Raw genomic sequence first — 16,712 nt, forward strand, 5'->3', positions numbered from 1 at the left:
CGAGGCTGGTTAATAACACAATGTGACCTGTGAGGGAGAGAGTAAGTTTATCACAAAGTGTAATTTCTCTACATCAGGCGTAAGGAAAGACTTAGGGTACTGTCACACAGTGTAATTTTGATCGCTACGACGGCACGATTCGTGACGTCGCAGCGTCGTATGATTATCGCTCCAGCGTCGTAGACTGCGGTCACACTTTGCAATCACGGCGCTGGAGCGATGCCGAAGTCCCCGGGTAACCAGGGTAAACATCGGGTTACTAAGCGCAGGGCCGCGCTTAGTAACCCGATGTTTACCCTGGTTACCAGCGTAAACGTAAAAAAAACAAACAGTACATACTTACATTCCGGTGTCTGTCCCCCGGCGTTCTGCTTCTCTCCACTGTGTAAGCGCCATAGCCGGAAAGCAGAGCGGTGACGTCACCGCGTCACCGCTGTGCTCGCTTTCCGGCTGGCAGGCGCTCACAGTGCAGAGAAGCTGAGACGCCGGAGGACAGACACCGGAATGTAAGTATGTACTGTTTGTTTTTTTTACGTTTACGCTGGTAACCAGGGTAAACATCGGGTTACTAAGCGCGGCCCTGCGCTTAGTTACCCGATGTTTACCCTGGTTACAAGCGAACACATCGCTGGATCGCTGTCACACACAACGATCCAGCGATGTCAGCGGGTGATCAAGCGACGAAAGAAAGTTCCATACGATCTGCTACGACGTACGATTCTCAGCAGGATCCCTGATCGCTGCTGCGTGTCAGACACTGCGATATCGTATGGATATCGCTAGAACGTCACGAATCGTACCGTCGTAGCGATCAAAATTGCACTGTGTGACAGTACCCTTAGTAATAGGGTCTGTGTACTGTAGTGGGGAAGGAGGGATGGCCTCCTAACCCTTACAGTCCGTTCCTAGGGCTGTATAATGAGCTGAGACAGCTTCTTTAATAAAGTGTGCATGGTTCACAAAGGGCTGTTAGCCCGCAGATGCTTGTGTCATGATCGGTATGGTCACTGTGAGTATTGAAGTGCTGGGAAGCAGGCGTTGAACTTGATAGCAAGCGGCGCAATTATTCCTAATTGGTGGCCAGATGGCCTAGGATTTTATTTTGTGAGATCTGACATGCTTTGACATATGACAAAAACTGTTTAAAGCCGATATAGAATGGAAATCCTCAAGAGATGACAATAGCGTCAGATAAATCCCCAAAATCTCATCACGTGTTTCGTGCATGTACAGTATTGTTACAGCGTTTAATGCATAGCTTTATTAAAATGTATAAACACTGTATTCAGGCCCGATGTGATACAGGCCCAAATGCTCTTATGTACATGAAGCCTTAATCAGTTATACTGTCATTAAATTGATGTTGGAATATGCCATAGTTGATAACTGAATGGCGCAGACATTACTTCTGGAACTGGCCCTGACCACCAGAATTGCTTTTCCTGGATCTTTGGTGGTGACAGGAGGTGAGTATATACATCTGTTTCTCATTTTATGACTACCCATGGCTAAGAAAAAAATGTTTAACATTCGACATTCCCTTTAATATAATGAAAATCTTATCAATGATTTAAAGGGGATCCATCAGCATGATCCACTGCCCCAAACTGTTCCTATGATCATGTCGCTCTCTGAAAGATAATGTCATCTATAAATCTGCTGACGCAATCTGTTGCTCTCTGACTGAACCCCTATTTTAATTCATATGCAAATAAGGCTTAAGTGCTTTGGGCGTGTCAAAGTATTTCCCAAGCCCCTGCCTCCTGCTCTGTTGCGGCCCACCTCTATTCCTCCATTCACCCTGAACAATCAAGCTAGCAAGCTGACAGTCAAACAAAAGAATGTGGAAATAGAGTCGGAAGGTAGATCCTTGGGAAGTGCTTTGGCACGCCCAAAGCACTTCAGCCTCATTTTTATATGATTTTAAACACCTTTTTTGGAGGGGTGGGTTGGTCAGGAAGAAACAGATTGCAAAATAAAAGTATGGATGACACTATTTTTCAGAGATTAACATGTCCATATATACAGTTTGGGGCAGTGGATCAAGCTGATACATTTTCTTTAAGAAAGTTCATTGTTTTGTGTTACATTATGTTGTAGTATTAATATATCGTGTTCATTACAAGTAACCAAACCAAAAACTGAATGCGCAGTGTTACTGTATATTTGACATTGTGCTAGTTATTAAGGTGAGGTAAAACATTTCATTTTTCACGTCCTTGTAATCGACAACAACAAAACAGCAGAAACGCACAGAACCACCATAACAGATTCCAGTACAAAGAGTCACAGGATCAGGACAGGCCATTCTGTGTAGTGACAACATTTTAGTGATGTTACAAAATGCAGTAAAAAAATAAAAAGTAAATTATACCCATATGACCGGTCGGCCAATGGCACCCCTGTATTTAAATTCTTAAAAAGTTTTACAAGGCACCACACAACAATTTCAAATAACGCAATAAATCCGAGACTTCCATGACTTTTTGTTTTTAGTACTGTGTAAACTCAGAGATGTTAAGGCATGTATATGTGCAAAGTATAACACTACAAATCAGACTGGCATTGACAACTGACACAGCTTACGGGACAATCCGCTCTGCTTATAATACACAGTGACATTATAGTAGACACAGTACGGTGACCATGTTCACTGAGACAAGCTAAATATGGCCCTTTGTTAGGTAATTTCTCTTGTTTTCTTATTTAATAAATAGACCATCTTCCCGCTAGGTGATTTTTCCCTTTATTTCCTAGCAGTAAAGTGTTTAAAAGTAAGAGTAGACCTTTCTATACGTCTAAATAATAGTGCCAAAATCAGTCTTTTATTCGAAATCTGTCTTCATGTAGAAAAGTCCATATCAAGGTGTTCACCAACTCCGCTTGATCTTGCTGAAGCCAATGGCTGCCTTGTGACAACACTGATAGCTGAAAGTAATTCTTCACATACACTCTTGTTAGTTCCGCCATCTCCACTTCAACAAACGCATCATGTTCTCCCCATAGGAGCAGAGTTGGCATGGTCACCTGGTGATGTTTTAATGGTAGGCAGCTATAAGGAGGGAACAGAAAATTCATTATTTTTGTATTAGTCTTTTATTAATATTCATAGTTGAAACGTTAATGATTAAATATGGTAATGTGACATACATAATAAATACTTAAAGTCACAGCCCTTCTTCTCGGCACACAGAGGTATGTGTGCTTCGACACAGTTCCTCTGTCAGTTTAGACACAGGTCTAGATTTAATGTGTTTCTTCAGATTACATTCCATCCTGACACACATACATACTTAATAAATACTTAAAGGGACTGTGTCAGCACAGAATGACGGTTCAAACCAAGTACCGCTCGGTGCATCATGGCGTGGCCAAATATTTACCCGCACCTTCCTTACTTGCTTGTTTTCCCTGTATCTTCACCCCACACCATCCTCTTTGAGCAACAGCTCTGGCTTGATAGAGCCAGAGAAGTGAGCAGATAGAATGAAAAGAAGCAGGTGAGAGTGCACTTTGGCCCCACCATGAAGCATTGAGCACCTGTGCTTGGTTTGAACAGTCATTCTGTTCTGACAAAGTCCCTATAAGAGGGGTTGTCCATTGAGAACAAGGTATCATCTATTTTCAAGTTTTTCTGGTGTACCCACATGTTTTAACTAAATTATGATTTATTTATTTTTTTTGCAATAAAATTTGTTTTAGTTTTTTTTTTCACTCTTATTTATTTTCCTTACACATTTCCTTGTTTAGGTATAATTAAAGGAACCAGTTGAACTCTCCCCAACCAATACTATTGAGATATGGGTGCCATTTTTTTAATGTTGTAAGGTATTTTATGTGCTTACTAATGCTGCAGTATTTTGTAGAAAGTAATTTCATTCTGCAGTGTCGTCTGTGCAAATGAAGCAGGACTAGTCCAGCGGAGTGTCTTTTCACCCTGATTAGTCCTGCCTTGGACCTTCTATTCATGACCCTCCCTTTTGGGTGTGATTGGCAGCCTGTATATCGGTGCAGCAATGCCAAGAATGTTATGCAGGTTGTTAATCACACCCAAGAGGGAGTAATTAGAAGAACCAAGCCAGGACTGGTTAGAGGGAAAAAATGTCCCATTGGACTAATTATGCTTTATTTACATATGCAATGCTGCAGATTCTTGAAACACGGCAGCATTGGTAAGCACAAAACTCCTTATTAGGATAAAATAAATCTGTTGTAGTATCGATTGGGGACAGATAGATGACCTGACAGGTTTCCTTTAAAGTCACACTTATTAAATATCCCGAAAAAAAACTTTCATCCAGACAAAAAATCCTATTATTCTAAATCTCAATATTCAGACGCCTGAACAAAATAAATTTTTCAAACAATTTTAATTAATCACCTCCTCTTGCTCAGGGATTCTCTTTAGCAACTTTTCATTTCCTCTACTGTACACACAGTGCTGACGCAGGCGTGTGTGTTGGTGTTCAGTGACTATGTAAAGGGGTTAAGTAAGTAGTGTTCACTGTTGTAGTTATGCCTGTTTGCTTACGGGTATTACCATTGCTTTGTCTCCATGTCTTATTGTTCTTCTTTGTATATAATTGTGATAATGTTCACCGCATTGCATGCACAGTATAGGGAAAGAGTAGTGCTCTTGTTTGGACACTAGAGGGGGCACTCTAGTATACAGAACAGTTATTAGGCTACTTTCACACTAGCATTGTTCGTCGGACATCTAAAAGCGTCGTTTTGTGAAAAAAACGCATCCTGCTAAATCTCCCGCAGGATGCGTTTTTTTCCCCATAGACTTGTATTGGCGACGCATTGTCACGCGTTGTGTACGTCGTGCGACGGTTGCGTTGAAATTTGGCGACACGTCGTCTGGAAAAAACGTTGATTGTAACGTTTTTTTGTCTGCGCCGGGAAAACGTGTCGTGATGCATCCTGCGGCATGCGTCGTTGGCTAGAATGGAAGCCTATGGGCGCAGGATGCGTCGGGACACGTCGTATGACGGAATGCAGCGCTGCAATGCGTTTTTTTACACTGAGCATGCTCAGAAGCAGGATTTTGTTGCCAATTCACCAGACATCCCCAAATCTATATAAACCTGGCCTGGGGCTTCAACCCCAAATGTGCCAGCAAGAAGACAGAAGACAGCAGCCAACCTGAAGACAGACAGCCAGCCTGAAGACAGCCTGCCAGCATCTGCCCAGCCTGCCAGCATCTGCTCAGCCTGCCAGCATCTGCCCAGCCTGCCAGCATCTGCTCAGCCTGCCAGCATCTGCCCAGCCTGCCAGCGTCCAGAGGCCTGCCAGCTACAGAACCTCAAGCTGCAGCCTTCCAGCCAGTGTGAGTACTAAAACTGCCATTTTTGTGTGCGTCTGTGTGCATGTCTGTGTGTGCGTGTGCATGTGTTTGTGTCTGTATGACGTACTACTGAATACAGCCAGAGCTAAACCTGAATACAGCCAGAGGCCTGCCATCGTCCTTCAACAGCCAGCGTCCTGCCAGAGTCCAGCTCCAGCATGAGGCCTTCCACTGTGAAGACAGCCAGCGTCCAGCTCCAGCCTGAGTCCTGCCATTTTTGCGTATGTGTGTTGGTGCATGCGTGTGTGTGCGTCTTTGTGTTTTTCTCCGGCTGTGTGCTTTTGTGTGTGCGCATCTGTGTGTGTTTGCGTATGGCTGTGTGCTTTTGTGTGTGTGTGCCTGCGTTATGCCTGCACCTGTGTGCTTTTGTGCGTGTGCATTCGTTGTGCATGCGCCTGTGTGCTTTTGTGCATGCGTCTGGGTGATTGCGGGTGCATGCGTCCGTGCCCTCACGTGCGGTGATTTCACATGCATTTTTTTTACTGTGATGTATTTACCAAGTAGTGTGGTCTGTGCAGCATGTGGTTTCAGTGTGTGAGCGTGTGTCTTGCGTGTGTGTTTTGTTTTTTCTGTAAAAATTTTTTTTTGTTTTATTGTTGAACACATTTCCAGTTGATGTACTTGTATTTAAAATAAAGAGCATTTTAGCTCCTATTGTGATGGTAAAAAAAAAAGAAAATTAAAAAAGAATTAATAAAAATTTTCTAAAAAATGTCCGTAGTATAATTTCACAAAGGTAAATTTTAAACTGGTGTATGCACAAATGGTTACACATGCAATACCGTGTTGGTTCAGGGTTTATTTTTTAAGATAAAAGGTAATCTAAAAAATTTTAAAGGGAAATTTAATTTTTTAAACTTATTTTTAAAGGGATATTTTCAAACCACATATGTGATAAATACATTTTGAACTTGTGTGTAGGAATTTCAATTTTACAAGAGGGTTTTTTTTTGGGGGGGTGATAGGGGGAAATGGTTTTACAGCTTGCACATACTATTAAAGTAGGTAATCCAGCTCAAACTGGTGTGCCTTGGATCTATTTGTTTTTGGGTTTGTTTCTCAAAACTGTTGGTGTTGGCCTGCATGAACATTGCACACATAATTTGAGCAGGGTGGTTATTAAATCTATTAGATGAGTTTGGGGGGAGGGTATAACTATAAATTTTTTATACTTACAGACCCACCAGGAACCCCAGCCACCTTTCCAATCCACCTGGAACCACAGCCACCTTTGCCAGCCACCAGGGAACCCTACCACCTTGCCAGCCACCAGGAACCACAGGCCACCTTTGCCAGGGACCACAGCCACGTGCACACACAGCAAGACAATTTCCAGATGTAAGTTTTGAAGACCCTAAATCTGCCAATTCAATGTGTATAGCAGATTACAAGTGTCTTTTTACTTACAGAGCCACCAGGGACCCCAACCACCTAAGAAGGTAATAAAATGGCCTCTGTTATGTAATTCAAACAGGAGCCCATCCTACTCATGAAGAAGATTTATTCTTCCAATGTAACAGCCCTTTTCCTCTGCACACGGAGGTATGTTTGCTTTTGACACAGCTCCTCTGTCAGTTTAGACACAGGTCTAGATGCAGTGTGTTTCTTCAGATTACATCCCATCCTGACATGTGACTAGTAAGGGCTGATGTTTGAATTGTGTAATGGGGCAATTTTATTACATTCTTGGAGAACCTCTTTAACTATTTGAATAATCTAATACTGTATATAACAGGCCATTTAGAAAATACCAAATTCTTTTTTCCTGCTCTTGTGAATACTCCTAAAATTGGCACAATCCCAGCGATTTTGCCCAGTGTTTAAAAACAAAAGCTGGGAACTGGGTAGTCTGCCTCCTTAGGCGTCCATACAATACTGTATACTTCACTAGAATGGTGGGTATGGTCATGTTACAGTCAAGTAAAATTGGTCTAATTATGCTATGTGGTGATACGCTACCTGAGTGTGTTGGGGGACACTCGCTTGGCAGCAGGATAAACACTTCAGGCACGATATCTCACACAAATCAGTCTTATTTGGTTTATTACTAGTGTTGAGCGATACCTTCCGATACTTGAAAGTATCGGTATCGGATAGTATCGGCCGATATCTGAAAAATATCGGATATCGCCGATACCGATACCCGATACCAATACAAGTCAATGGGACACAAGTATTGGAAGCTATCCTGGATGGTTCCCAGGGTCTGAAGGAGAGGAAACTCTCCTTCCGGCCCTAGGATCGATATTCATGTAAAAAATAAAGAATTAAAATAAAAAATATGGATATACTCATCCTCTGACGAGCCCTGGACCTTACCGATGTAACCGGCAGCCTCCGTTCCTAAGAATGAGGAGTTTAGGACCTTCGATGACGTCGCGGCTTGTGATTGGTCGCGTGACCGCTCATGTGACCGCTCACGCGACCAATCACAAGCCGCGACGTCATCGCAGGTCCTAAACTCCTCATTCTTAGGAACGGAGGCTCCCGGTTACATCGGTAAGGTCCAAAGGCCGCCGGAGGGGTGAGTATATCCATATTTTTTCTTTTAATTCTTTATTTTTTACATGAATATGGATCCCAGGGCCTGAAGGAGAGTCTCCTCTCCTCCAGACCCTGGGAACCATACACTGGGAACTTCCGATTCCGATATCACAAAAATATCGGAACTCGGTATCGGAATTCCGATACAGCAAATATCGGCCGATACCCAATACTTGCGGTATCGGAATGCTCAACACTATTTATTACACATCATAAACCACATGACGTACAGTCCATTGCGTTACATTTCATGAACTTATCACGACCCCAATCCGTTCATGCAGCAGATAGGCTTCTCTGCTGTATATTATAATCCCCTTGTCCAGGGTTACCTCTCAGGAGTTCCACTCCTCATGCTGACTTCATGTCAGTCCCAGGTCCTCAACACAGACCGCCAAGTCTACGGTCTCTAGGTGCTTCCAGGACGACTCCACTCCCAGGAGCCTCCAACACTGACCATCCAGGACCTACAGCACACAGGCCACTCTGCAGTGTCCAGCCAGGACACATGGAAAGTCTGTCCACACTTGCAGACTACCAAATACTCACACCATGTGCTACACACACCTCCTTTACATAGGTGTAACCACACCCAGGTACCTGTCACATGGCCAGTCAGGTGAGCGTGACATCACCACAGGTCCTTAAAACACAAAACCATCTTAGGTGTTCAGACACACCTCTTTGGGTGGGTTTGTAGGTGACTGGACCCACCCATCTCTCCAATCACCTGGAAGCCTTCCCAATGTAAACAAATCCCTCAGCAGTAGATCTGCTTGAGCAAAACATACCCAGGCTTCCATCACAGGGCCACCCACCTCTGCGATACATACCGGCCATTCACAACACTGCCAGTCACTGTTTCATCACAATTATGCTTCCAAGTGCATCTTGAAGTGCACAGACAGCGCCCCCTGGCTGTAACATTGGTCACTGCACCACAGCTTTTAAACATGTTTAGTAACAACAACATGCACATTATAAATAGTTAAAAGCACTCACCTAAATATATTACGATAATGGTTTAAAGGGCCACTAAGGGCTCCTGGTTGCGAAAATACATAAAGATATGCCTCCATGTCCTCCATTGTGAACCTGGAGTTGTGCCTTCTGATTCCAGTTGACTCGCTAGTAAACAAATCTTTAAGGATCTATAAAAGATGAAAAAAAATACAAACGCAATATCAAATCGTACATGGGAACACTGTAACGTGTAACGTCTATTCATATGTTAGCTGACTTTTTAAAGTGCATCTCTCACCTACATACAGTGGAGGCAACCATTGTGTAGGCTCAATCAGTATTCATGAGAATGCAGACTATCAAGTCACTAGGAACCAGTGACCTCATTGAGTAACCCCATCTACAAGAACAACAGCAGTTCATCATATTTAGGATCGATCATTGGTCTAGGTAATTGAAGCCAAAACAGCATTAAGTGTATTCTTGTAACAGAATGTTTTTCTAAAATGTCTGCAGTCTTATTTATCATATGTGTTGTATGGATAACGAGGGCTTACATTATCATAAATTATAGTTTATTAGTATTCTGTTGCCAAAACCCATGCAGATTTATAATGGTGGTGTAGAAATTTAGTGCACTGTTGATACTCGCAGCTCTTTTTCACTTGTGGATTATCGATTTTGAATGTGCACTTTATACACTGATTATATTGTAAATTTACTTTCACTACATTAATGCTAGGCCAGATAATAAGAACAGATTAAACATATAATTACATTATATAACAGAGGGGGCAGACACGAAGTGCTGCAACTAACAGTTGGATTGGAGGAGCATAAAAAATCACTAGTAGCATAGGTCTTAAGAGTTGCCCTCATATTGCAATATACTACATATTCTGCGATGTTTCTCTTAACTCATCAGCCTCAGTCTCTAAGCCCTATTAAGTTATATAGCAAAAGAGATGACCTGGAATATAAGTTGGTATGCAAAGTGTAGGCGCATGTTCCTACTAGGCACTCAATAGACAAAACCTAAGATAAAAATAAAATGAGCAAATACCCTGAAGTAAGCCATCCCACCATGTGCATTACTCAGGGTCTCAGTCCTGCTCGGCTCTTATTCACATTTTTGTCATTTGACATATGGTAAGGTTTTAACCCCTTTCCGACATTGGGCATAATAGTACGCCCATGTCGGACACCCTACATTACAGCCATTTTAGCTGTTAAGAAGGGGTTGTATAGAAAAATGGGTGATTATAAACATTAACTTTATTACACATGCAGAAAGGGGTCCTAGAATAATACTAAATAATGTTTTGACTGTAAACAATGGGAATATCCCTGTTGAATGACCTAGTATGTGTTACTTTTAAGGAAAAAAGCAATATCTGAAATATGAATGAACAGGGCCATTATAGGAATACTGCTTTCAGGGTCCCAAATAGGGGACTTGTATGAGAGTTAAAAAGTTTCAAATGTGAGATAAAAGTTAATAAGTAACAAGGAGAAAATTTTTGTTCCCATCTCAGTGTCCTTTGTTTCATATAAGCTGTTTTCTGTGGGGCTCAAATATTTCTAATGGTGAAACTTATACCAACATATTTTTTTTACCTTTCCTGTTTTCAATGCCAATTGGATTTCATATGTGCATAACCAGGTTATAAAATTGGCCCAATGTTTAATAATAATAATAATAATGAAAAGGAAGTAGTATTACATTACTAAAGTTTACGTTAATTTCCCTATGAAATCTGGATGACAACTCTTATGGGAGCTGAAAGAACAATTATTGCTAAAAAATCACTGGATATATATTTACCAACTTGATTTTTTTATTATTTTAGTTAGAAACATACTTTTGTGCATGCAAAGAATCTATCACTTGCTATGTAAAATAATTGGGGGCACATAGATAAAACTAATTAGAAAAATAAACATTGTTTATTCTAGCTCATTCCTTTAAGTTTACAATGGATCAATACACATCCCAAAGATATGATTCATGCTTTATTTTTCCATTTACAACATGATAAGTAACCTTCACTAATAAAAATAAAAAAAATAATGTAAAAAAGCTGTCAGTAATGGCCAAGTCATGCCCAAAGTACATTATGTTTCAATTACGTGAGCTGTATAAATGGATATGGAGAGGCTGACTATTCTTGGCACCAGTGTAAATATACTGATTAATTTCATCTTTAATGTTATCTATAATGACATCTGGAATGTAAGAGTCTAGGTCAGCTCACCTTGTAATCATTTACAGTATACATGAGTTCGGGAAACCAAGGCATTTGGAAAAAGAAGTAGTAACCAGATTTAATCAATTGTGAAGGGTGTCGTAGAATGTATTCTGAAATAAAAATGCCCATGAATTATTTTTTTACGCCACTACTAACGAGTTCTTATGCAATATAGAAAATGTGAGGAAACGTGCACATTACATTAGACAAAATGATTTGTTTTAATATGATAGCACAAGGTAATATCACAATACCGCCACTTCTGAGAAATCAAGAATGCCAAGAAGAAAGAGACAAATACTGAATTGCAGACATCGCATGAGTTTGTAGAAACTACAGTAGATGCAACTTGTCATAGAGGGAAAATGTTAATCCCTAAGACATCTCCGGAGAGGGGACATATTACCATCACATTGAACATATAGTCATGGCCATCAGTGTTGGCACCCTTGAAATTGTTCCAATTAATGAAGTATTTCTCCCAGAAAATCATTGCAATTACAAGTTTTGTTATACACATGTTTATTTCCTTTGCATGTATTGGAACAACACAAACAAAAAAAAAGAAAAGGCAAATTTGACATAATTTCACACAAAATCCCAAAAATGGGCTGGACAAAATTGTTGGCACTTTTCAAAATTGTGGGTAAATAACTTTGTTTCATGCATATGGTGTTCATTCAAAGTCACCTGTAGCAAGTAAAAGGTTAGGGCAATATGGAACCAAAAAGGGAAGAAGATAACTCGATCTTTGCACTGTGTGTCTTGTGTGTGCCACACTAAGCATGGAGAACAGAAAGAGGAGAGGAGAACTGTCTGAGGACTTGAGAACCAAAATTTTTGAACAATATCAATAATCTCAAGGTTACAAGTCCATCTCCAGAGATCTTGATGTTCCTTTGTCAATGGTGCGCAACATAATAAAGAAGATTACAAACCATGGCACTGTAGATAATCTCCCTGGACATGGACAGCACAGAAAAATTGATGAAACCTTACAATGCAGGATAGTCCAGATAGGGAATAAGCAGCCCCAATCAAGTTCCAAAGAAATTCAAGCTGTCCTGCAGGCTCAGGGTGCATAGTATCAGCGCAAACTAGCTATCGACATTTGAATTAAATGAAACGCTATGGCAGGACACCCAGGAGGAGACCACTGCTGTCATAGAAATGTAAAAAAGCTAGACTTCAGTTTGCCAAAATATATATGAGCAAGCCAAAATCCTTCTGGGAAGGCATCTTGGACAGATGAAACCAAAATAGAGCAGTTTGGTAAAGCACATTACATTGTTTACCGAAAACTTAATGAGGTCTACAAAAAAAGTACACAGTACCTACAGACAAATATAGTGGAGGTCCAAAGGTGTTTTGGGGTTGATTTGCTGCCTCTAACACTGGGTACCTCGACTGTGTGCAAGCCATCATGAAATCTGAAGATTACCAAAGGATTTTGGGTTGCAATGTAGTGCACAGTGTTAAAAAGCTAGTTTTGCGTCCTAGGTCATGGGTCTTCCAGCAGGATAACAAGCACCCAGAAATGGATGGAAACAAAGCACTGGAGAGTTCTGAAGTGGCCAGAAATCGGTCTGGATCTAAATCCCATTAAACACCTGTGAAGAGATTTTGGGAGAAGGTGCCCTTCACGTGTGAGGGACATGGAGCAGTTTGTAAAAGAAGAGGGGTCAAAAATTCCAGTTGAGAGGTATAAGAAGATTGTTGATGGTTATAGGAAGCAAATGATTGCAATTATTTGTTCCAAAGGGTATACAACTACATATTAAATTGAGGGTGCCAACAATTTTGTCCAGCCCATTTTGGGGGTTTTGTGTGAAATTATGTCCAATTTGCCTTTGTTTCTCTTTATTTTTGTGTTGTTCCAATACACACAAAGAAAATAAGCATGTGAATAATAAAACTTGTGTCATTGCAATCATTTTTCCGGGAGAAATACTTTTTTTGTTTTGTTTGATTTTCTGGAATAATTACAAGGGTGCTAACACTTTCAGCCATGACTGTATGGGATTACTTATAGCTGGGGAAGAGAAAGGCTTATTCTAACAGGGGAAGTGGGAAGGAGCTGACACTTCAACCTTCATTAAAGTAGGGGATACCTACAGTAAACATGTATTGAAAACAGGAGATTTGTTCTGGGAAAAAGTCTGAGATTTGCTTACACAGACCAGGAGAAGTACGCTTCCCAGGAGTAGTACTTGCTCTAATCAAAGTACTGTTCTGAGACATTTTGGAGCCAGTACAAAACATCAATGATGAATTTTGGGATTTGCATCAATCCAATATTTATGGGAGATATATTTTTGGTAGCGTAGCGGACGAACAAACATAACGCATTCACTCACATCACTACATGCCTGGCAGAACCCCTCCAACTTAATATTGGTTTAATGGATGGTGCTATCCATGCCATGCTTTATCGTTATAGACAGGTCAAATTGAGATAAGAAACATGATGACAATATCTACCGCCTAGGACCTCCAGGGGCAAAGATATCCTGTAGTTTGGGAATCTCATAAAATTCTGAAAAACCAAGCCCTTACATGAGCTCACCAAGGGAAGATATGTGGGCATAACCTTGATTTAATGGAAAGCAGAATTTGGGTTTGGTCATTTGTTGCTATGAGTTCTGTCCATTTTCCTAAGGAGTACATCCCTCTGCTTAGCTTTGAGCCACTTTTGTGACACAGGTTTAGTAGCTTTGTTATCCCTTTTATGTTATGTCATTGTATATACCGTATTGTTTTGTTCCCACTGTATATCATCTTTGTATATTTTTTTATAAATACTTCCTACCTTTTCGAATTTAATATATAAAATTTAATAACTCTGTTCCTCTTGCTCTGTAAACCGCACCCCAAAAGTCATACGTTACCTGTAATGAGTGTCCAATCCGCTTGTATAAATGATTGGTGGTGGCAGCTAGTAGTTAATTTGTTATTGTGGAGTGGGCTGTGACCTACCGGGATACATACGGTATATAACAAAAAGAAACAGTGTTTTGCATCATGCATTGTCATACAAATATTCACATTTATTTGAACCTATGCGGTATCAAAATAAGGAGTACAGTGGTGTTCAGCAAAAAAGTAGTGCAACAATCATTCAAGAAAAAGAGCACTCACTGTTTCCTAAAATCAGTCCTTTATTGCAATACTCTAGAAATACATGCGGTGTGCAGGGGGTCGGACCTCATGTGGCTGGAGTGTGTCAGCAGTTACTGCAAGATGAAGGCATTGAAGCTATGGACTGGCCCGCCCGTTCCCCAGACCCGAATCAGATTGAACACATCTGGGACATCATATCTTGCACCATCCACCAACGTCTCATTGCACCACAGACTGTCCAGGAGTTGGCGGATGCTTTAGTCCAGGTCTGGGAGGAGGTCCCTCAGGAGACCATCTGGTGCCTCATCAGGAGCATGCCCAGGCATTGTAGGGAGATCATACAGGCACGTGGAGGCAGTAATGCTGTGATGGCGGCTCTGCTGACAGGAGTCAGCGTATGGAGCAGAAGCTCCTAGAAGGTAACCCAGCATATGGGGTGCTGTGTGGTCACCCACGCAAGTGGTCAGATGAGGATCAGCGTGTTTAGAGACTGTGACCCAATGTCATGTGCGCTATATGACTAGGGACATCGATGAACTGTTCGGCGTACGGACACCCATGGTAACTGGATGAAGTGAGAGGTCCAGCATGTTTAGTGTTCGTGAGATAAAGCCGAATATGAAGTGTCTAAAGATAAAGCTGCAACTTAATGTCACAGGTTGGTGCCTATTGTGTTCTATGAAGTGTATATGATGAACTGTGCATAATCAGGTTTATGATACCATAATAAACCGTGTGGACTGTTTAAGTAGAAAAACCGTGCCTAAGTGCTTGAATCCCGTGCCAAGCGAGTGTCCCCCAATTCACTCAATAAGTGCAATCTTACACCTGACAAACTTGTGACAGCGGTGGGATCTGTGCGACACCCCTCACCCACCCACCTGAGGGGTACACAACTAATTAAAATGTAGCTTTAAAGCTATGCAATAATGTTTGGTATGTTAGTTAGCGCCTAGCCAGGTAAGTCTTGTTGTTTTTGGTTTCTTTATTGTTTTTTACCTTTTCAGCTGAAAATAAAGCTCCACTCTTTCTTTATATGGACTGTGTCTTCCTACAACGCCCTAGCGCATTACACCCCCAATATACAGTAAGAGACCACACACTGCCCCTATATACAACATGAGCCCCACACAGGTATCCCCCTATATGCAATATGAACCTACACACATTCACAACTTTTTGTGTTTGGTTGCAGGGGTGGACATACGATTGGTGCAACTTGTGCTGCGCCACAAAAGCCCAAGAGGTAAGGGGGCAACTCCAACCTCCAAAGCAGATTAAATAGTGCAAATGGACTGCAAAGGGCCCATATATTGTTCTGGCACAGGTGCCCTCTTCTGTCTTGGTGCGCTCCTGCACTGTAGGTATAGACACATATTTGTTCACCACAACTAAACACAAGCAATTCAATTTATACTACTGAAGGGGTCCTCCGCGGCGGCCGGTCTTCACTTCTGCACCCGGCATCTTGGGTACATTTGGTGCTAGTCTTGACCACAGACCAGGGGATCTTTAACTACAGATAATTTTTTCTGTGCATTACATTGGACATGCAGCTGAGAGATATTTTTCAGGGGGTTACAGCATTTACAGATTGGGATGAGTCCGCTATACTCCAAGGAATAGGCAAGTATTGAAGACAGCACTCACAAGAACCAAACATAAAGGTTATATTCACAGGATCATGGACAAACTAAAAGTTGTGATCACAGACAATTATTGAAGGTCAAAATACAATGTCACGGTCACAGGCAAGACAATATACAGTATGTCATAAGGGCAGCCCATGCAACTGATATGGGATCAACTTGACAGTAGAAGAATGGGAATACAATCTAGTCATATCTCCCTTTCATATGGATTGAAAGGAGTTGCAGAAGGCCCTCCTGCTTCACAATTGCATCAACACAATATGTAAGGAAAAAAGCTGCAGACCCCCTGAAGAAGCAGCTAAACTGGTAATAAATGTAAAGATTAGTGTTATTGATCTTACAAGTATAACAATGGCTCCACTGGCTAAAACAGAGAGTGGTCCTGTTATCAGACATCTCTTGGTCTTTAGTAGTACATCCTACAACCATCGAACCAATGATCCTGTATAATGAATTTATGGGTCAAGTAATCATGTGATAGATATAACCTTCATGTCCCTAAAATAAAGTGCATTACTTACCCCAGCGGATACGACAGAGAGCATAACGATTACTACTGTTACTACTGCTATGGGGCACTGCCATTTACTTTAGGGACATGAAGGTTCTTCTTACCACCTGATTATTGGGGACATTTATTCATCATACAGGATCATCGGTGAGATATAATTATTTGTATACACATTGCAATTTAAAACAACATTTAATTTTTTCTGATTAAATAGTGTTATTTGTATTACCCTATTTTCATTATAAGATCATGTTAATGTTACTCCTTGTTTTGACCTTAATCATGTGCCCATTATAAACCATTGTGCGGTTACATCACTTTCT

The 16,712-nt window shown here is 41.1% G+C and overlaps 1 protein-coding gene across 1 annotated transcript in view; it reads right to left on the bottom strand.

The window, feature by feature from the left end:
• Positions 1–2,148: 2,148 nt before the first annotated feature.
• The window catches only part of EPHX4 (epoxide hydrolase 4), an 88,606-nt gene continuing 74,042 nt past the window's right edge, over positions 2,149–16,712 (bottom strand). Inside the window, exons 5-7 of the mRNA XM_077278394.1 lie at positions 11,113–11,216; positions 8,897–9,045; positions 2,149–3,052 (exon numbers count right to left, since the gene is read on the bottom strand). Coding sequence (XP_077134509.1) covers positions 2,818–3,052; positions 8,897–9,045; positions 11,113–11,216 — 488 coding nt within the window. The 3' untranslated portion in view covers positions 2,149–2,817. The remainder of the gene's footprint in view (positions 3,053–8,896; positions 9,046–11,112; positions 11,217–16,712) is intronic.

The sequence above is a fragment of the Ranitomeya variabilis genome, chromosome 8 (genome assembly GCF_051348905.1).
Source record: "Ranitomeya variabilis isolate aRanVar5 chromosome 8, aRanVar5.hap1, whole genome shotgun sequence".
NCBI lineage: Eukaryota > Metazoa > Chordata > Amphibia > Anura > Dendrobatidae > Ranitomeya > Ranitomeya variabilis.